This window comes from Scyliorhinus canicula, chromosome 3, assembly GCF_902713615.1.
Source record: "Scyliorhinus canicula chromosome 3, sScyCan1.1, whole genome shotgun sequence".
NCBI lineage: Eukaryota > Metazoa > Chordata > Chondrichthyes > Carcharhiniformes > Scyliorhinidae > Scyliorhinus > Scyliorhinus canicula.
Genome location: NC_052148.1, coordinates 254,082,382 through 254,104,368, shown reverse-complemented (window position 1 = coordinate 254,104,368; position 21,987 = coordinate 254,082,382). Strand labels below are relative to the sequence as shown.

Genomic DNA, 21,987 nt, shown 5'->3' with positions numbered 1-21,987 from the left:
CAAATCTAAGCTTGTTTGCACAAAACACCTAGAATTCATAAAAGCTAAGAAGCATACACAGGGCGGCACGGTGGCACACTGGTTAGCACTGCTGTCTCACAGCGCCAGGGACCCCGGGTTCAATTCCGGCCTCGGGTCACTGTCTGAGTGGAGTTTGCACATTCTCCCCGTGTCTGTGTGGGTTTCCTCCGGTACTCTGCTTTCCTCCCACACTCCAAAGATGTGCAGGTTTGGTGGATTGGCTATGCTAAAGTGTCCCATAGTGTCCAGGGATGTGTAGGTTAGATTAAGGAGTTATAGGGATAGGGCGGGGAAGTGGGCTTGGGTGGAGTGCTCTTTCAGAGGGTCAATGCAGATTCGATGGGCCAAATGGCCTCCTTCTATGAATATAAGTGCACACTAAGAAGATTTTACAATCAAATAGACTGCAAAATCCCAAATTATTTACAGACTTTTTATATCAATGTCAATGAAATTAGTAGCTCTGCCTTTGGCAACCATTTGATTTTAGATCCACTCATCAAATTTAGCTTGTTACTCTCTGTCCCAAGGTCAGAAGGAGCCTCAGACTGTCATCTTTAAAGGGATGGGGAGCCAAACCAACTGTAACAAGAAAGGCTCACGAAAGAAAATTAACCATGCACGACACAAGACTGCATTTAAAGGGAATACAACAATGTACTCTCCATGACCCATCCTGAGCCCACCCTCATTTTCTTTTTAAAAACTATTTTTATTCAAAATTTGTCAACATTTTACAAAGTAAAACCAACACAAAACCCCCAACTCGCACCCTGCCCCCACCACCCAAACCAACCACCCCACCTTCCCTCCTAGCTGCTGACGGTAACCAGCTCCTTGAAATGTAGTATAAACAAACCCTATCTCTTATGAAACCCCTCACTCGCCCCTCGCCGCCGCGCCCCCCCCCCCCCCCCCCCGCGGAGCAAATTTCACCTTTTCCAAGTGCAAGAACGCCATTAAATCCCCCAGTCACACCATTTTACGGGTGGAAAAACTGACCTCCACCCCAACTGGACCTGCCTGCGAGCGATGAATGAGACGCGCTTAAAAAAGCATCCGCCCCGCTCCCGTCTGCAACTCCAGCAAGTCTGACACCCCGAAAAGGTTCTTTTTCGGAATGGCAACCGGTGACAAGTGGTGTCCCACAGGGTTCAGTGTTGGGGCCACAGCTGTTCTCTTTATATATTAACGATCTAGATGACGGGACTGGGGGCATTCTGGCCAAGTTTGCCGATGATACAAAGATAGGTGGAGGGGCAGGTAGTATTGAGGAGGTGGGGAGGCTGCAGAAAGATTTAGACAGTTTAGGAGAATGGTCCAAGAAGTGGCTGATGAAATTCAACGTGGGCAAGTGCGAGGTCTTGCACTTTGGAAAAAAGAATAGAGGCATGGACTATTTTCTAAACGGTGACAAAATTCATAATGCTAAAGTGCAAAGGGACTTGGGAGTCCTAGTCCAGGATTCTCTAAAGGTAAACTTGCAGGTTGAGTCTGTAATTAAGAAAGCAAATGTAATGTTGTCATTTATCTCAAGAGGCTTGGAATATAAAAGCAGGGATGTACTTCTGAGGCTTTATAAAGCACTAGTTAGGCCCCATTTAGAATACTGTGAGCAATTTTGGGCCCCACACCTCAGGAAGGACATACTGGCACTGGAGCGGGTCCAGCAGAGATTCACACGGATGATCCCAGGAATGGTAGGCCTAACATACGATGAACGTCTGAGGATCGTGGGATTATATTCATTGGAGTTTAGGAGGTTGAGGGGAGATCTAATAGAAACTTACAAGATAATGAATGGCTTGGATAGGATGGACGTAGGGAAGTTGTTTCCATTAGCAGGGCAGACTAGGACGCGGGGGCACAGCCTTAGAATAAAAGGGAGTCACTTTAGAACAGAGATGAGGAGAAATTTCTTCAGCCAGAGAGTGGTAGGTCTGTGGAATTCATTGCCACAGAGGGCGGTGGAGGCCGGGACGTTGAGTGTCTTTAAGACAGAAATTGATAAATTCTTGATTTCTCGAGGAATTAAGGGCTATGGGGAGAAAGCGGGTAAATGGAGTTGAAATCAACCATGATTGAATGGTGGAGTGGACTCGATGGGCCGAATGGCCTTACTTCCGCTCCTATGTCTTATGGCCCCTAGGGGACTGGGCTCTAAATCCAAAATGCAGGATCGCTGACATGGTGCTGAAGAACGACCTCCAAAATGTCTCCAACTTCGGGCAGGCCCATAACACGTATAACATAATATGTATGTGATTAGCTGGGTCACTCCCACACAAATAACTAAATAACTAACCCCCCCCCCCCCCCCCCCCCCCCCCACCTCAACTTCGGCAAATGCGCCCTATGCACTAACTTTAGCTGTATCAACCACAGCCTCATGCGCGTTATTGACGCATTTGCCCTCCGCAACACATCACAATACAGCCCCTGCTCCAGCGCCATCCCCAACTCCTCCTCCAACTTGGCCTTAACCTCCTCCAGAGATGCCATATCCTCCCCCAAAATCCTCCCATAGATTGCCGAGATAACCTCCCCCTCCAGCCCCATCACCGACAGCACCCCCTCCAACAACGAGGAGGGCAGTGCCACCGGAAAAGTCAGAAAAAACTTTTTTCCCCCACCTCATTATCGACTAGAATTCAGTTAACATGGGAACAGATCCTTTTTTTAAAAAAAAAAGTTTTTATCTTTGGTTTTTATAAGAACATATCCTGTACAAAGCCCAGGTCCTGCTCAGCGTCTTTTGAAGAGCTGCTGCTTCTCGAAGAGCTGGTGATATATGTACATTACAGCGGTGTGGAACAGCACTTCCTGATGGAATGATGCCTCGTATTTCTTCTCCGCACACTCCCAGCTGCCCTCATACGTAGATTCGAACCCATAGGAAGAGGAAAAGTACTTCAAATCATACTAAAGAGAAGCCACGAGGGAAATCAGCAGCTCTTTGTAGATATCCCCTGTGTATTTGGCAAACCTTGTATATCTTGTATATATTTGTATATCTTGTGTTGCCCTATTATGTATTCTCATGAATTTTGTTTAATTCCCTTTTCTTCCACGTACTGAATGATCTGTTGAGCTGCTTGCAGAAAAATACTCTTCACTGTACCTCAGTACACGTGACAATAAACAAATCCAATCCAATCCAATCCAAATGTTACCTTGCATACAAAGAATCGTGCAATGAAGAACATGCCAGTTGCAAGAACAACCATTGTGAAGTGCGGGAAGATGGCAGGATTGACTGGGCTTATATATCTGGTCATGACCTAAAAAGAGAAAAAATGGAGCTGCAGGCTATGTTTCCACGGCAGAGTCTTATTAAGACCATAAGACATAGGAGTGGAAGTAAGGCCATTCAGCCCATCGAGTCCACTCCGCCATTCAATCATGGCTGATGGGCATTCTCCCCGTAGCCCTTAATTCCTCGCGACATCAAGAATTTATCTATCTCTGCCTTGAAGCCATTTAGCGTCCCGGCCTCCACTGCACTCCGCGGCAATGAATTCCACAGGCCCACCACTCTCTGGCTGAAGAAATGTCTCCGCATTTCTGTTCTGAATTTACCCCATCTAATTCTAAGGCTGTGCCCACGGGTCCTCGTCTCCTCGCCTAACGGAAACAGTTTCTTTGCGTCCACCCTTTCTAAGCCATGTATTATCTTGTAAGTTTCTATTAGATCTCCCCTTAACCTTCTAAACTCCAATGAATACAATCCCAGGATCCTCAGCCGTTCATCATATGTTAGACCCGCCATTCCAGGGATCATCCGTGTGAATCTCCGCTGGACACGCTCCAGTGCCAGTATGTCCTTCCTGAGATGTGGGGCCCAAAACTGGATACAGTACTCCAAATGGGGCCTAACCAGAGCCTTATAAAGGCTCAGTAGCACATCGCTGCTTTTATATTCCAACCCTCTTGATATAAATGACAACATTGCATTCGCTTTCTTAATCACAGATTCAACCTGCATGTTTACCTTTAGGGAATCCTCGACTAGCACTCCCAGATCCCTTTGTACTTTGGCTTTATGAATTTTCTCACCGTTTAGAAAGTAGTCTATGCTTGGATTCTTTTTTCCAAAGTGCAAGACCTCACATTTTCTTGTTTCTCACATTTTTCTTGACCTCACATTTATTGTCTCTTAGTTAGCAATAATTGGCATCATTAGTGGCAGGCAGATGATCCCTCACCGAGTCGCTCTCATTCATGTGGCGAAGGAGCATTGCGACACACTAGCGTGGAGGCCGATGGTGCTACATTGTGCATGCGCCTACCTCCGATCCAGATCGCAACTACTGCTTTGGCGGAGGTGCAGATCCCAAACCTTTTAAAAATCCATCCGTAGGAGCAGGAATAGACCATTTGACCCTTTAAGCCTGCTCCCTCATTCGATAAGACCATGGCTGATCTAGTTGTGGTCTCAATCCCACTTTCCTGCCTGGTCCCCAATAACCCCCAACTCCCTCATCTGTCCTTTGAAGCAGATTAAATCATCTTTTTATGCCAGAATGCACTAGAATTGTTTCTTTTTCCAATCTCTGGTTTCTCTAGCTTTCTGAAAGTCTATTTTCTAATCAGCTCTCAACTCATAGGGGCGGCAAGGTAGCGGAGTGGTTAGCATTGCTACCTCACACCGCGAGAACCCGGGTTTAATCCTGGACCCGGGTCACTGTTCGTGTGGAGTTTACACATCCTCCCAGTGTTTGCGTGCATCTCACCCCAACAACCCAGAGATGTGCAGGGTAGGTGAATTGGGCACGCTAAATTGCCCCTTAATTGAAAAACAAATGGATTGGGTACTTTAAATTTTAAAAAAGGATACAATTCACAAACAGAAATGTCACAAACGCCATCCAAACTCTTTCAGCAACATTTTGTTTCTTGGGCCAACTGCCATTATAAACCGAAGAATCACCATTTATGCAGACAGAAAAATTGGAAATAATGCATAAACGTTTTCCAATTTACCCTCAAAACTATCCGTCAGCTGTCTAAAATCTAACCAATAATTATTTTCCCCAGAGGCCTATCTGTTGTCAGATGCTAAGTATTTCAGTTCTGCCCTCTTCCTGCAGTTACCCCACTTAGCTCAGTCATTTCGCAGATTATGCATACACAATCTAACTGCTACAATGTCTTTCTATGCCTCTATTCCTGCCTGGCCCAGCGTCCATTTAAATAAAAAACATACTGACATTTTTTTGAGGCACCAAACTTCCCAATATTTAAACTAAGACAATTAGAACAGAAAGGTCATGAAGGGGTACGGGTTGCATCCAGTGAAGCGCCTTGGGATATTTTTTGTCACACCAAAAGTACTACATAAATACAATTTATGTTATTATACGAATAGGGTCAGCCATCATGGCAATGCTTTTTGGTTACGACTTTCTTCCTTTCTTTTCAGGAATTGGCACATATTACCCACAGTTTTACACCAGGTTAAAGTCCAACAGGTTTATTTGGAAAGACGAGCTTTCGGAGCATAATTCCTTCATCAGGTGAGTGAACAGGTAGGTTACACAAACACAGCATGTAATCTACCTCTTCACTCACGCTATCTCTTCACTCACCTGATGAAGGAGCTACGCTCTGAAAGCTCGTGATTCCAAACAAACCTGTTGGACTTCAACTTGGTGTTGTAAGACTTCTTACTGTGCCCACCCCAGTCCAAACCGGCATCTCCACGTCAGTTTTACCAGTAGCAGGGCAAAAACTAAATAGAGAAAAATAAACAAAGAAAAGGCTAGAAATGCACAACAAATGAAAAGACAGTGATTGGTTAAAATTTCTGGGGTAACTTTCCATCTGAACTACATTGTGAAAATGTTGAGCTGATTAAATTACAGGCAAGATAACACTTATTTACTGCTGTTGTACACAGTATACGACTGCTGCTGAGCAAATCCAATTGCCTTCCAAAACCAAAACACAAACAAGTTTAAAAGAAGTGAGCTATAGAATGTGCCCACATTGGGTTATAAACACTTCTAAAATGTTTCCACCATTACCAATGCAATTAGTGGTACAAAAACAAAACTGCGGCTAAACAGGCATCTCTGCATTCATTATTGAATAAATACAAAGATGGAAACTATACAAAACATTAAAACCTGATGTGCAATTCTGAAAACATACAGCTCAGTTTCATGCAGCAAATGGATACAAGGGATCAAGAGTCATGAAAATTAATTGGAATCATACTCCTCCAGCTATCTTAATAGCCCATTGGCACCACAAATTGGTAGGCAGTATCCAGGGATCACAGTGGGAATTTCTGAAGGGTATCTGTTGCACACCTAGGGAAAATATCTCAGGTTGCTTCCAGAATATACAGCGCGCTACAACAAATGTATGTGGATTGTTATGCGGTGAAGGAGCATCTGTTTTGGCAGTGAAACAGCAATCCGTACAATAATTATGGCAAACCTCACACAATCATAAAGAGCTGATTCTCAAGAAACCAGACCCGAAAACAAACTTCCTACAGTCATTTCAGATATGCTGAAGCAATCTGTAAAGTTTAAACATCCCATAGGCAAATTTAATGTGAAATTTTAGACATGGGCATAGACTAGGAAAATTTCAAGCCAGGCTAATTTAGCTGATCTCAGCCTGGGCTGTTAGGGGCAGCAGCAGGATAGTGGCCACGTTTTTGCTGCTGAGGTGGAGAGGTCGAGTCTGGAAATTTTATGAATTGCTGGACCCAGCTCCAAAATGGGCAAGTAGAAAGTGTCCCACTTTGTGTGATTTTTGCTCTGAGAGGGCAGGGTAGGAACGAGTCAAGCATGCTGCTGTGTGATTTTTGCTCTGAGAGGGCGGGGCAGGAACACGGTAAGCACACTGCTGACAGCTAAGAAAAAGCATAGGCCCGGGGGGGGGGGGGGGGGGGGGGGGGTGCCCAGGCAGGCTGGTTAGAGGGTCTGCCTCGTTTTTCCAGGACACAGTTGTTTCAGAAGGTGTTTGCCCCTATAGTCCTCACCCCTCACACTCCTTCACCACCTCACCCCCTTCCCTATGGCCCTTCATAATGCTCATGCCATCAACATGCCAATTCATGCCCCCATCCGTCTCCCATGGCCCCTCACAGCCCATGCCAATTTCATATCGCCGCCTACCCCACGAGGTGTCACATACTCTGCTGTGCCAACTTCATAGCTATTCAACCAGTATCTATCATGGACAGACTTCAGGGGCAATGTGGAGATGAAACAAAATAAACTGCTACCAAGTTATATAGCTCTCACTCTGCACACTTGAAAAAAAGAACTGCCATTCACAAAACCCATTCAAATTTGTAAATGTCAAGTGGTTATCTCTTATAAAAACAAACTTCTAATCTGACCCCACAAGGACAGCTAATCCTTCAATAACCTATTTAAGCTGTCAATCAAACTGTGATCCCAGAAGTCCCTGCTGAAATAATTGTAGCTTTTGAAACTAGGCCAACATTCATAATGAGATAATAAAAGCCCATGGAGAAATATCAACAAAGAACTCTCTTGAAACTGCTCAATCAGATGCTATTTTTTCTAATCTCCAACAGATGGCCCGTTTCTCAAACTAGTTCAGCAGAGGGTACTGTTTTTACTTCCGGGGACACTTGTAGTTTGTTTTTATTTTAAATTTAAAGAGTAGCAGATTCAAACAAACTTTAGATCATACAGTTATACAGACATTATTCACCCTTCAAGAGTGTTTTATGTCTACTCCATCAATTTGTGATCCCGATACAGCAGGTTAAAGTCCTTGCAAAAGCCAAAATGGAGTCCCTAAGTTCAAATGGTTCTACTGAGTTCAGATATCCCACCTGTGTGATTCATGTGCCGCCCCCTTTCTGATGGCAAAAATTAGATGTGTCAAAAATGGGGACTTCTGCCCCCCATTTTTAAAAGTCCCAACTCTGTGAGAATCTGGCCCTAAGTCTCTGTACCTTTAAGCTCAAGGAAAGGGAGAAGAACAGAGAGAAGGGTGCAAAAAAAAACAACCTGTGCACCTGATACTGAAACAAAAACAGAAAATACTGGACAATCTTAGCAGGTCTGACAGCATCTGTGAGAGAAGGGTGTTAATATTTTGAGTCTGAATGATTGCTCCTGATACTGATACTTGCCAAATACCTGCAAAAGAGCAGAATTAAAGTTGTGATGGTTCCACAGCCTGCACACAAAAAAAATTGGAACACTAAAAAAGTCCTGTACCTTGGAAACTATACTACCATAGGAATCTCCTTTTTCTAGAGTTGGGAAAAAAAAAGAAAAATGGCTATTTAGTTACTCAAACTGCAACAAAAATATTTATATAAAAATAAAATCCATCTGTCGTGCTGCAATGACGATCTTTTCTTCTGTCCTAAATCTTCTCTTGCTCCACCGCTTCTGATAACAAGAGATTCAAACTGACACGCAGTCCATGAGGCTGGCGGCCCTCTAGGACCTCAAACAAGAGACATAATTCATGCCTGATCCAAAACATGAGTGCTGGCAGGTTATTTATCTCTGGAGAGCATCAGTGCAATTCTCAATCCTGCCTCGTCACTCGATCCAGGAATAGGCACAAATATTTCCAGCAAGGGAAGTGAGCAACTACGGGAGCAGCTATCTCAGGCACTTTATATCCCTTCCCCCTCGCGGCCAAAAACGAAAATCACACAAAGCAACCTGCCCGCTCCCACGGGCGATATCAGGTTCTCGCCGCAGTGTGGCGAGAAACCAATTCATCACCACTTAAGCATCATTTCTATACAATTAACGAGAGTGACTCCATATCCAACGGCCTCCCGTCAATCAGCGGCCTCCCCAGCAAGTGGTCATGTTGGCACCAGTTAGTACTCCTTTTGAAAACCATGAACCTGGCGGAAGGGCTTCTGTGGGTAGACAGGGAAGTGAATAGCCATCTTTCTTCACAGGCAAAGAGCCTAGGGGTGCTGGGCTTGCCACCCCAGTGCTCGGTCGGGGACCTTCGGCTGGAGGTGGCGGACCCTCCACAGGGGTGGGACCTGCCCTGGTGAGATGGGCAAAGGGTCAGGGAGTCAGCCTATATTGCAGCAGGAAGGAAGTGACAGAGGCATCATAATGGTTTTGCAAAAAGGTGTTTAACATGTTTTACAAACCCCACTTTCGATGATGTCCCATCCCTTACCTTTGAGACAGGTCTGGCTTGTCACCCGGCACCCCCTCCACCCAGCCGGTGCCCTTAGGGCCCTGGGGTTCACCTTGGGATGGAGGAGCAGCTGGTTGGAGCCGCAGCATCACCTGGCTCTGCAAGCCCTGACGGTTCCCCGTGGTCTGCACCATGGTGTCGACGCCCTCAGCGATGTTCCTCAGTGACTGAGACATGCTCTGCAGTGCCCACAGCCATGGCCACCTGTGACTGGACAAGCTCCGCTGAGCCTCAGTCATGCCATCTGAGAGCGGAACGTGTCCAACAGATCTTCTTCAAGGTAGGCCTGGTACTGGGTGACAACCCCCAGAGCGTCGGACATTCTGCCAAGACCCTCAGCCATGGCCGTCACCCACTATGCAACGCCTTGGACACCTTCACCAGGTTTTCCAATGCAGTCACCATTTTAGCAGTGTTGGCCTCGGTGCCACGCATTGCTGGCAACATACCCGGCTACTCTAGCCTCTGGGACTCCTCCAAGCGGCTATGGATCTGCTGGAGTGAAGCTGACATCTCCCTCCGAACACTCAGGCTGGGCCCCATCGTCTCCATTAGGTCTGGGTACCTCTGTACCACAAGCTCAGCATCAGACTGGGACCCAGATAGGTTCTAGGATCCAGCAGAGCTCCGGCTGCTGTCTCGCCTGTGGGTTCCTGCCTCCACCTGATGTGCATCATCAGCGGTGTGGTGATCACCAAATTGTGCCCCAAAAGCCTGGCCAGTAGCATGTCCCATCGAGGTGTGTGTATCTGCACTGGTGGGGAGTGGGAATGACAGCTGTGCCCAGACTACGGTTGCATCCTCGGAGCTCTCCTCTGAGGTATTCTCCTCGGAGTCAGGAGAGGGTGTCGCCTGGCACCGTCGGCTGGAGGACTTGCAGGAGAATGGACATGTGGTCAGTGGGAGGGCTGGGTCAGTCAGTAAGGCAATCACTACTCTTGTTTGACAGGACCTCTGGGTGGAGCCCAGTGGTTCCTCACCTCTGTGGCGTCCACCAGCCTCCACGTGAGTGACTGATCTGTCCTCGGCCCCACCGGTCACCTCCAGGGCCCGAGGATTCTTATGTCTGACACCTCTCCACCAGTCTGGGCCCTCTCCCGATGATTATGGGAGAGCTTTTCCTGAGGAATTAGGAAGACGGCATCGGTAGCCACACGTGTGGTTCACAGTGGTGGGAGAGGAGGTGTGAAGGTAGGGTTGGGAGGGTGGAGAGACAGCTGGGGATTGCTTGGAGAGTTGGGGCTGGTCTCCTGGGTGCCATTGTTGCAAGCTGGCTGGGGTTGGCTGAGCAAGTACAGCTCAAGTGTTGCCCGATTATGTTAGTGGGGTGCCGGCGAGTACAATCCCGGTGAATCAGCTGGCAAGCCTTCACTTGCGGCGAGAAGCCCATGAGGCCCAGTTAAGTGAACTGCGTTGCTGGCCACGCGCTGGGCCAAGCAGCGGGAAGCTCGCGGCAATTCCCACTAGCTATCACACTTAGAAATGTTTCCGAAGAATTGCGCCTAATATCTCAAAGTGGCACCAACCTGCCAGCTTCCAGACTCAACAGAGGTAGTATAACTTCCATCAATTTCACCCTGCAAAACGCACGCACACAGGGCCAACCATCCAATCTTCTCATGTTTTCAGGTCACACAAAGTCTTTTGCTGGTGGAGCTCCCGTTATGTCTCCTCTTCCATGTTAGTCAGCCTGCCCAAAGCTCTTTGCTCTCATTATCATAGAATCATAGAATGTACAGTGCATAAGATTATCAGCCCCTAAAAATAAGTGCTCCCTGACAAATTCCTCCTCTTTCAAGTACCATGCCCCAAGAGGGTGTTAGAAACCATGGGCTTCCATTAGAGGAGTCCACAATTACACTTGGCAAATACTGCAGTGGTTTGTCATTGCTTTCTGCAGGATGGGTGACCAGGAAACTCTCCCACTCTTACCGCCTGCCATCAGGGGTATTGGAAGCATTTACAAGTAACTGCTTGATTGTCTGGCCTGCCACCTTATCAACATCTCTACTGATCGACTCACAACTGCTTCTTCCCTCCTACAATATTTGTACTATTATTTCCAGATGGTTTCCACTCCCACCACATCAAGACTGTTGGCCTAAGTCTCTGATATCAGGGCTTGCTCTGAAGCTGCAAGATCAAACAATAGTGAACGATAAATGAATGTGAGACACTCCATCACGATGTCACTGCTAAAGATTAGCAGATGCAACACAAATATAAGCTGCTTGCCTGAAAATAATGTTCATTGTGGGGGTAGGTAAAACTGACACTCTGCTTTTAATTTTTTTTTGTTTCAACGGTCTTGTTCAGCTTCAACAGTATCATCTGTCGACGAATTCTTCATCGACCCATACATCAGCATAGTTTTTACCTGCAGTGTATGTGGAAAAAGCTGAAGTCAACCTTACGGGTTGAAATAAGCAACTAAGTAACTATTTACTGCGGAGTAAACTATTGCAATGCTGTGAGAGAACGTAACTGTGGTAAAATTATGATAAAATGATCGAATAGGTCAATGGTTCCATCTGTGCAATGATTTACTCAGTAGCTTTTAGAGAACAGATTCTGCACTTCAGTTACATAAGCCCCTAACTTCAGTGAAGTCTGCAGTACGTCAACAGGAACGTACAAGAAATCTACCATTCAGACTTAAGGCCAAATCACAGCTCGAATTTTAAAAGAAACTGAAAGGGGAAGATACTTCAATGAAGGATGAGGTGGGCATAGTCAAGCACACATGTTTTGGTGAAGCTTTTGAAGAAAGAAATAGGTCATTATTACATTGCTATTCCTGGGAGCTGGTTATGTGTAAATTTGCTGCTGTCTCTCCCATGTTACATTTCTGTGACTACACTTCAAAGTTACTTCAATAGGTCACTGTCTATGTGCACTTTGCATATTCACCCCGTTTTTGCGTGAGTTTCGCCCCCACAACCCAAAGATGTGCAGGGTAGGTGGATTGGCCACGCTAAATTGCCCCTTAATTGGAAACTCAAGTTATTTTTTTTTTTAAACTTACTTCATTAGCTGTGAAGTGTTTTGGGACGTTCTGCGGTTGCAAGAAACACATTGAAGTCTTTATTTTTTATGTTCTTCTGTTGCATCTGTAAAACCAGCCAAGGAAGTGCAAAATGAGGTAGAAAGAACTTGAACAAGAAACGCGAGGGCAGCACGGTGGCATAGTGGTAAGAATTGCTGCCTCACGGCGCCAAGGTCCCAGGTTCGATCCCGGCTCTGGAACACTGTCCGTGTGCAGTTTGCACATTCTCCTTGTGTTTAGAGTGGGTTTCACCCCCACAACCCAAAGATGTGCAGGGTAGGTGACCAGGATTGGTTATGCTAAATTGCCACTTAATTGTAAAAAATGAATTGGGTACTCTAAATCTATATTTTAAAAAAAGAAACAAGGGCAGCACGATAGCACAGTGGTTAGCACAGTTACTTCACAGCTCCAGGATCCCAGGTTTGATTCCCGGCTTGGGTCACTGTCTGTGCAGAGTCTAAACGTTCTCCCTGTGTTTGTGTGGGTTTCCTCCGGGAGCTCTGGTTTCCTTTCACAGTCTAAAGATGTGCAGGTTAGGTGGATTGACAATGCTAAATTGCCCTTAGTGTCCAAAATGTTTAGGTGGGGTTACGGGGATAGGGCTGAGGTGTGGGGATATGGTGGAGGTGTGGGCTTAGGTAGGGTGCTCTTTCCAAGTGCCAGTGCAAACTTGACTCCTGCACTGTAAATTCTATGATATTATGAGTGAGATTTAGAGACCTTTGGCCATGACCTGCTCTTGTATGTTACGGATCCAGTCTCTTCTATGGACAAAATAATGAAGCTACTGAGGAGCATTGGCTCCTTTTCGGGGGTATAAATTGAACCTGGAGAAGAGTGAATATTTTCTGGTTAATCCTCCAGGGGGGAGCCAATCCAGGGTATTGCCTTTTCGGCTTGCCAGAGGGAGCTTTTGGTATCTGGATATCCGAGCAGCCCATGATTGGCCCCTGCTTCATAGGTTAAACTATATACGTTTGGTGAGTAGGGTGATATCCAACTTACAGAGTTGGATAACCGCCCAATATGCTTGACGGGCAGAGTCCAGACTGTTGAGATGAGCATTCTCCCAAGGTTTTTATTTTTGTTTCAATGTCTTCCTGTTTTCCTTGCCAAATTTTTCTTAGCCAAGGTTAACAAGTTAATCACCTCTTTTTTTTTGGGTGGGTAAATCACCGAGAATTCATAGGGTATTTCTTCAGAGGGACCGGCAGTCGGTTGCCTGGCACTGGGTGGCGAATATTGAGATGGTGCTGGGGTGGTTGGGGGAGTCAGATTCTGTTGGGGGAGTCAAATTCTATATGGGTCAGATGGAAGCGAGTTTGTGTAGGGAGATCGAGTGTACGGACTTTGGTAACAGCTTTGCTCCCGCTTTCCCCAGTGAGGTATTCCTCGAATCCGGTGATGGATCTCTACTTTAAAGATATGGAAGCAGGTTAGGCAGCATTGCAAGCTGAGTGCCATGTCATTGTTGGCCCCTATCTTCAGCAACCATTTGGTTGTTTGTGTTCGGGTCTGGATGTAATATTTAAACTGTGGGAAGGAAAGGGCCTGGAGCATGTTGGAGATTTGTTCATGGAGGGACGGTTTGCTAGTTGGGAGGAGCTTTAGGTGAAATTTCAATTGTCAAGGATGCACTTGTTCCACTACTTCCAGTTACCCAATTTTGTCCGGAAGGCCTGTCCTACATTTCCCTTAGCTGCAACCCTCCCAAGCTGAGGAAAATGCTATTGCTTGCTGGATCTGGGGAATAGCATTTCAAACATTTATGGGAAGAATATGTCAATGAAAGCTGTCCTCCTGGACCAGGTGAGGGAGAAGTGGGAGGGGGAGCTGGGACCTAATTTTGATAAGGACATGTGCGGTGATGTTCTTCATAGGGTGAACTCCATTTACTCCTGTGCACGGTTCAGCCTGATTCAGCTTAAGGTGGTACATAGGGCTTGGCAAACTAAGACTAGAATGAGTGGGTTCTTCGCAGGACAAGTGTGAGTGGTGCTCTTGTGGGCCCACTAACCACACCCATATGTTCTGGTCAGGTCCAAGGATGGTAAGCTATTGGGTCTCCTTCTTTAGCACCATATCAGCGAATCTTAAAACTGATCTGGGGCAGCACAGTGGCGCAGTGGTTAGCACTGCTGCCTCACGGCACCGAGGACCCGGGATCAATCCCGGCCCCGGGTCACTGTCCGTGTGGAGTTTCCACATTCTCCCCGTATCCAGGGTGAAGGCGGATGTTCTTGTTGGCTTTGCCTCGTTGATTGCCAGAGGAGAGTTCTGCTGGGATGGAAATCTTCCACTCCGCCCAGTAGCTCGGCCTGTTTGGATGACCTCATGGAAATGTTATATCTGGGGAAGGTTCTACCTGAGGTGGCAGCCATTCATTCCTACATTAAAGAATTAATCACCATCAGCTGTCTGGGGGGGGGGGGTAGTTATTATTATTATTGGGCTGGGCTATTTTGATCTTTCTTTGGGTGGGATTTATAAGTTTAGTTGGGTGCGTTTTTCTTTTTTGTGCCCTTTTGTACGATATTGTACTATTTGATTTTCGTTTTCTGGGCTGTTTGATGTTAATGTCTTGTTTGTTACAAATGAAAATGTTTTAATAAAAATATTTTATTTTTTTTAAAAAGGAGATTTAGGGCATAATTCATCAACCCCACTGCACAGGGGTGAATCCTGCGAGAGTCCCAAATCGGGCTCCTTTCCAGGAGGATCACTGGTCACCCGACTTGTTCTGCCTAACGTGATCTGGATCTCGGCCTCACTGGCTAATGGCTCATTTAAATATGTGGATGCCAGATTCACCCAGTCCACGTTTGGTGGTCTTCCACCCCGCCCCGTTTAGTACTAGTCCATACAAACGTGGACAGTGCAGCTGACTGGCACTCCCCTGCACCCAGGCACCTTGGCACTGCCAGCCCAGGCACCCTGACAGTGCCACCTGGGTAGTGCCAGGGTACCCAGGTGGCAGGTCAGCACCAGGGGGCCTTGCCAATCAGAGGTGAAGAGTGGGGGGAAAATCAGGGTTACAGATCAAAATGGCAACCTGACATGCGAACAGCCGCTGCTGCTGGCCTCTAAATGCGCCCTCAGTAGAGAGAAACTCACTGAGGCCAAATAAAACAGCAAAGTGCCGTTGAATAATGGGGTGCAGCTGATAGAAACACCCCTCTGAACATCTGCTGAATCGCGCCCGTATTGTCCAAAAGCTATAAAGTGTTTGACAATTAAAGAAACATGACCATGTAACAATGATAATGAAATATTATGATATGAAAGAGAAATAGGGCTATTTGTATCCTTAAAATTCAACTTGCCCAATCATTTTGGGACAACAATCAACAGAACTGAACAAATTTGCTAAAACAACAAAATACAAGGCAGAGAAAGTCATGGTTAAACAATTTTGTTCATTGGCTAACCGGTACCTTAACTGCTGTATCCAGTTTCGCTCTAAGCACAAGAGAACTAAACTCCTGGTACAGTGCAACACGTGACTGATGCCTATTGTTAGAGGAATTAATTGGAAGGAAAAATGGGATAAACGTGTCTCTTTGGGGTTTAAAGAAAACAATTGAGAGACAATCCTACTGAAATATCCATGGTATTAAACTGCAGGTAAAAGGTAAATGAAAGACCATTTTAAGGTAAAGCATGTTAATGTGACAAGTGGCGTTGATCCAAACAATCTACAAAAATCATTGTTATATCCCCTCAAAGTTAAGTTCTGCTAATCACTTGCCTTTCTCTTCCTGTACTGATTGAAATCACAAAGTCCTGTTCCCACTCAGTTATTCATCCATTAATTGTTTGAGAATATTCAAATTATATCAGAATAGAAAGGAACAGATCTCTTGCTCTGGTGAAAATAAGCTAAAAGGCAAAGAGAGGAAGAGAGGAGCTTTTTACAACTCACTCTCATTTTTATTGCACCTTATCCCAACCACCAATATGTACAACACCGTTTAACTTAGCTCAGCTAGGGGCAGCACAGTGGCGCAGTGGTTAGCACTGCTGCCTCACAGCGCCAAGGTCCCAGGTTCAATCCCGGCTCTGGGTCACTGTCCGTGTGGAGTTTGCACATTCTCCCCGTGTTTGCGTGGGTTTCGCCCCCACAACCCAAAGATGTGCAGGGTAGGTGGTTTGGCCACGCTAAATCGCCCCTGAATTGGAAAAAATGAATTGGGCACTCTAAAATTTAAAAAAAACTTAGCTCAGCTAGTAGCACTCTTATGCGAATCAGAATACTGTAGGTTTAAGCCAGACTCAACTTAAACACTTAAATTAGCCTGACACTCAAGTGCAGTGCTGAAAGTGTGTTGCACTTGTCAATTTCGATGAGGCGTTACTCTGAGGCCCCATCTGCCTACGCAGTTCAGCACAAAAATCCCATGGTACTAATGGTATAGTGGTGCTCTCAGCATCCTGGTCAACATTCCTCCCCCACCCAATACCACCCAAAATAGATTACATAGTTATTCAGTTGTTTGCACTTGTTTGACTTTGTTGTGCACACACTGGCTGGCATGTTTGTCAACACAACTGACTGCACTTTAACAATAAGTCAACGACAGAAACCACTGGTTGTGATGCAATGTCAGGCATGATAAGGCACTATATAAATGCAAGATTTTCTTATTACGGTGCCTTTACCACAACTACCACTATCTCATTAATTACAAGAGAGTCCAAGCAAAAAAACACTGAATAAGCTATAAAAGCTATTCTCAATAAATTTCAACAGGTTGTTAGAAGTGTGCCCATGACTACTGGTTACAAATCTACCACAATACCCAGATGCCTGTTGATGAAGGGAATGTCAGGGTTATGTATGAAGGGATCAAAAAGACAACACGGAAATCAGCAAAGAAAACAGCTCCATTGAAAGTAAAAACAAGAGAGATCATCACTGACTGCAATGAACAGTTGGAGAGATGAGTGGAATGCTACCTTGAGCTGTACTCGAGGGAGCACACAGTTCTGAGGAAGCTCTAGACCAGGGGTGGGCAAACTACGGCCCGCGGGCCGCATAGGTCTTTATGCGGCCCACCAAGTCATAGAACATAGAACATAGAGCAGTACAGCACAGAACAGGCCCTTCGGCCCTCAATGTTGTGCCGAGCCATGATCACCCTACTCAAACCCACGTATCCACCCTATACCTGTAACCCAACAGCCCCCCCCCTTAACCTTACTTTTATTAGGACACTACGGGCAATTTAGCATGGCCAATCCACCTAACCCGCACATCTTTGGAGTGTGGGAGGAAACCGGAGCACCCGGAGGAAACCCACGCACACAGGGGGAGGACGTGCAGACTCCACACAGACAGTGACCCAGCCGGGAATCGAACCTGGGATGAGCTGTACTCGAGGGTTCGTTACCCTCGAGTCATTAAAAGTCATTAAAAAAATAAAAAAATAAATTTTTTTTAATTTTTTTTTAAATTTTAAATTTTTTTTTAAGGTTAATGGGGGGGGGGCTGTTGGGTTACTTACTGGTATAGGGTGGATACATTGACTTGAGTAGGGTGATCATTGCTTGGCACAACGTCGAGGGCCGAAGGGCCTGTTCTGTGCTGTACTGTTCTATGTTCTATATGAGGCGCCCAGAATCATAACCGGGTGAAGTAATTATTTTACTTAATATACTATGCGGCCCTTTAAAATTGTGAATTTCTGAATGTGGCCCTTGCACGGAAAAGTTTGCCCACCCCTGCTCTAGACACATAGAAAGCCTGTCTGTCATGGCAGAGCTGGGTAACGAACCCACAGACGAGGAGCTTAGCATAGCTATTGTCTCACTGGGCAAAACTCCTGGTGCTGATGACATAGATCAAGGTTTGATTTCAATATCTGACGGACAAAGAGAGCATGAGTGATGGAGGGATGGGTTTGGAGATGTGAATGAGGTAGGGACGAGAGACAGAATGAGGGATAGAGAGAGACAGAGAGAAACTCAAGAGAAGGGGTCAGTCTCTCAATCTGTTCTAGTCTGGTTTATAATGGTGATATTTGTGTGCGTGGATGTTGCTAAGAGATTGTGTAACTGGGAGGCTGGGGGTGCTGGGCTGTTGTAGGGAGAAATAGGGAGAGCTGTAGGAAAAGAGGGAGAATGAGGGAAACGGGAAGAGAGAGAGAGAGCCTCCTGGAATCTTGCTGTGCATGCAACAAACTGTAATTGCAACAGTGACCAAAGAAATGGTTCAAGGTCAGTAATGTACTGTAGAATTTTTGAATTAAAAGTTCCTAAATCTGTATACTGGAGAGAGAGAGAGACACACACACACAAAGAGAGAGGGTGGAGAGAGAGAGAGAGAGAGAGAGAGAGAGAGAGAGAGAGAGAGGAGAGAGAGAGAGAGGAGAGAGAGAGAGAGAGAGAGAGAGAGAGGAGAGAGAGAGAGAGAGAGAGAGAGAGAGAGAGAGAGAGAGAGAGAGAGAAAGAGAGGGTGGAGGGAGAGAGAGCCACTGTTTTTAAATCCATCCTCCACTTGTGAAGTTGGTGGGAGAGGGACATGATTTGACAGTTGTTTAAGGTGAAGATTTATTCCTGGATGACCTTAGTGACCACAATTCGGTGTCTTTCACTATTGCAATGGAGAGGGATAGGGCCGTACAGCAGGGCAAGGTTTATAATTGGGGGAGGGGTAATTATGATGCAATTAGGCAAGAATTAGGGAGCATAAGATGGGAACAGAAACTGTCAGGGAAAGGCACAAATGAAAAGTGGAGCTTGTTCAAGGAACAAATACTGCATGCCCTTGATAGGTATGTCCCTGTCAGGCAGGGAGGAAATGGCCGTGTGAGGGAACCATGGTTCACAAAAGAGGTTGAATGTCTTGTCAAGAGGAACAAGATAGCTTGATCTTGGTTTCGGACAATGCTCGGCACAACATCGAGGGCCGAAGGGCCTGTTTTATGCTGTACTGTTCTATGATAGTGCCTGAACTCATCAAACATGGGAAATCAGCACTCTTGCAGCATCTCCTCTGTCTCTGCTAGTGGGAGAGGGCAGTGTCCCAGGATGTGCGTAATGCAGAGATTGTAGAAAAACAAAGCTGACCATAGTGATTGCAATAACTATTGAGGCATCACCCTGCTGAGTATCGTGGGAAAACTATTTTCCTGTTTTGCCCTTGTCAAACTGCAGAACCTGGCTAAATGTATCCAATCCAGATTCTTTCGTGTTTTCAGAACCGGAAGATCTCTAATTGACATATCTTCTAAATCCGGCAGCTGCAAGAGAAATCCAGTTAACAAAGGAGACCGCTATATATTGTCTTCAGCAATCTCACATAGGGGTTATGGGGAGAAGGCAGGAGAATGGGGATGAGAAACATATCAACCATGATTGAATGGTGAAGTAGAATCAATGGGCCGAATGGTCTAATTCTGCTCCTGTCTTGTTGTGAAAGCAAGTCTATTTAAGCTGCTTGAGAATAATGGCCCACCGAAATTCCTCAGTTTGATCTTTTTCCATGACAACATGCTGGGTAAGGTCAGCTATAATGGAGCAACTTCAGAACCCTTTGAGATCTGCAGTGGGATCAAACAGGATTGTGTATACTTTGGCATATTCTTCTCTTTCTTGCTGTCATATATCTTCAGGGTCCCTACAAACAGCACCTATTTACATTCCACAACTGATGAAACCTATTCAGCCTTGCTCGCCTATGATCCAAGACAATGTACTATGATGCCGCACTCACATTCCATAATGAGGAACACCAACAGTAGGAAAAGGACAGACTCTCTCACACCTGCAAGGAGCTTGATTGAACCATCAGGATCCAGGATGGTGCCATACCGCCATCTATCAGCATCATCAACAATGCGATGCTGGAACCACACCGGGCAATGCTTAACACAGAGCTGACCACCATGGCACAACCCAACCACCATGGCACAACCCGATGGAAGGCTACCATTTTATCATATTGCTGTTTGTGGGTGCTTGCTATGTGCAAATTGGCAGCAGTTTTCTACATTACAACAGTGAACACACTTCAAGAGTGATTAATTAGCTGTAAAACAGTTGGGGCATCCAATGGCTCTACAAAGATGAAAATTCTTTTTTCCTGCTTTCTGTACAATGCCTTCCTATCCTCCTCCAGTGTTTACATTTCTCTCTTCTCTCTTTAACACTCACCACTTCTCTAGCCCGGGCTGTGAATTCGGCCCTGCTCCTCCCCTTCCTCAGGATCTCCTCTTTCACCGGTTCGCCATTGACCCCGATCGCCCTGTTCCGAGTTTTGACCGTTTTCACGCTCGCCCTGAACAGCAGCGTGATATCGGCCGCCATTTTCCCGTGGTGTGACACGTCACCAGCCGACAGATCATCACAGCGCGACCCTCCCTCAGCTGCCGCGCGCCGAGAACGGCGAAACGTCATCATCATGGGCCCGAGTCTACGCAGTTAGTCGGTGACGTCCTTATTGTGCGTCGGGAGGTTTCCTGTTTTGGGAACGAAGTTGGAAATGAAAACTGGCGGCGAGACCAGGAGATACAGTCGGGCTTCTCTGGATTTGTGCGTGTGGTCGGGTGGAAAAGAATACGTCTCATGATGGCCCATGTTATGGTTTCTGAGGAAACTTTATTCCCAAGATGTTACTGGAGAAGCCCGGGGTTCCCATGGAGACCAGTACACACAACCTTCCTCCCCTCCCCCCACATGAGTTGGGTTTCATTGTTTCTGACAGAGAAGCTACAGCATAGGAGGAGGCCATTCAGCGCATCGAAACCGCGCCACGACTAGTTCCTCATCTATCATATTATACCTACGTTGTATTCTACTTCTGGAGTAGTTTATTGTGTTTCCACGACTACCTCCCTGTATTTGTGCATCTCCCACCTTGCTGTGAATTCATTGGACGTGGAATACCTCTTTCGCTCTGTCTCTTGAAATTCGGGCAATTGTAAATGCCTGTAAATTCATCAGTTGAATTCTAAGTTTGTAAATTGCTCTCCAGGGCCATAATCAGGAACCAATGGTGAAAATGGGCAGAGATGTGCTCAATCCCAGGATCCTCTTCCCTGCTGAGGAAGGAGCTCTCTAGATTGCAGGGGAGCTGATCCATGGCTGACAGCGAGGCTGAAGTGGTAAGGCAGCAGAGTGAGAATGGATCCAACCTGGTGCTATCATAATGGGTCTTCACTTTATTTGTGTGCATCATTATAATTTTTTTGGACTTGACCCGTCAGATACCTAACTACACTGACATGCCTCAAAGGTTTCACTCATTGATGCCTGCAGGGGAATGTTAGATATCTCCTTTAATGTGTCAGAGACTATGGCATTGTGTTGCATTCAGTATTTATTGTTCATGTTTGTCTATTTTGATGTTTTCCAATCTATGGGACATAGAGGAGCCTACAAGCTTTGGAGATACTCTATTATATGCAGCATCATAGAGATTGCTTATTATGTTCCAAAGGAACAATTGAACTGCTGTTTGTGAAGCCTGGCACTTGTGACGATGGAGCAGGTTCTGAGATCTTGGTCATGATAGGCTGCGTGACGTATGCGGACTGGCGCAAAAGTTGTGCTGGGTAACTGTCCCGTAACGGGTGTGTGTATGACATTGGTCCACTTCCCTTGGTATTCTAGGTGGTGGAGGTTCCAGGTTTTAAAGTCGTTTTTTTAATAGAATCCCTACAATGCAGAAGGAGGTCATTTGGCCCGTCGAGTCCGCACCAACCCTCTGAAAGAGTTTTGGCTATGAAGAAAGATCGGAT

General features: G+C 46.0%; 2 protein-coding genes across 3 annotated transcripts in view; both read right to left on the bottom strand.

The window, feature by feature from the left end:
• stx18 (syntaxin 18) overlaps positions 1-20,600 on the bottom strand; it is a 190,634-nt gene extending 170,034 nt beyond the window's left edge. Inside the window, exon 1 of one of the 2 annotated variants that reach the window (XM_038792583.1) lies at positions 20,402-20,600. In XM_038792583.1, the coding sequence (XP_038648511.1) occupies positions 20,402-20,554 (153 nt within the window). In that variant the 5' untranslated portion in view covers positions 20,555-20,600. The remainder of the gene's footprint in view (positions 1-20,401) is intronic. The other variant, XM_038792584.1, reaches the window with a different exon arrangement.
• LOC119963448 (transmembrane protein 258-like) lies at positions 2,894-3,299 on the bottom strand. The gene is given in 3 exon segments (XM_038792586.1): positions 2,894-2,946; positions 2,949-3,035; positions 3,200-3,299. Coding segments are annotated over 3 exon segments (240 nt in total).
• Positions 20,601-21,987: the final 1,387 nt, after the last annotated feature.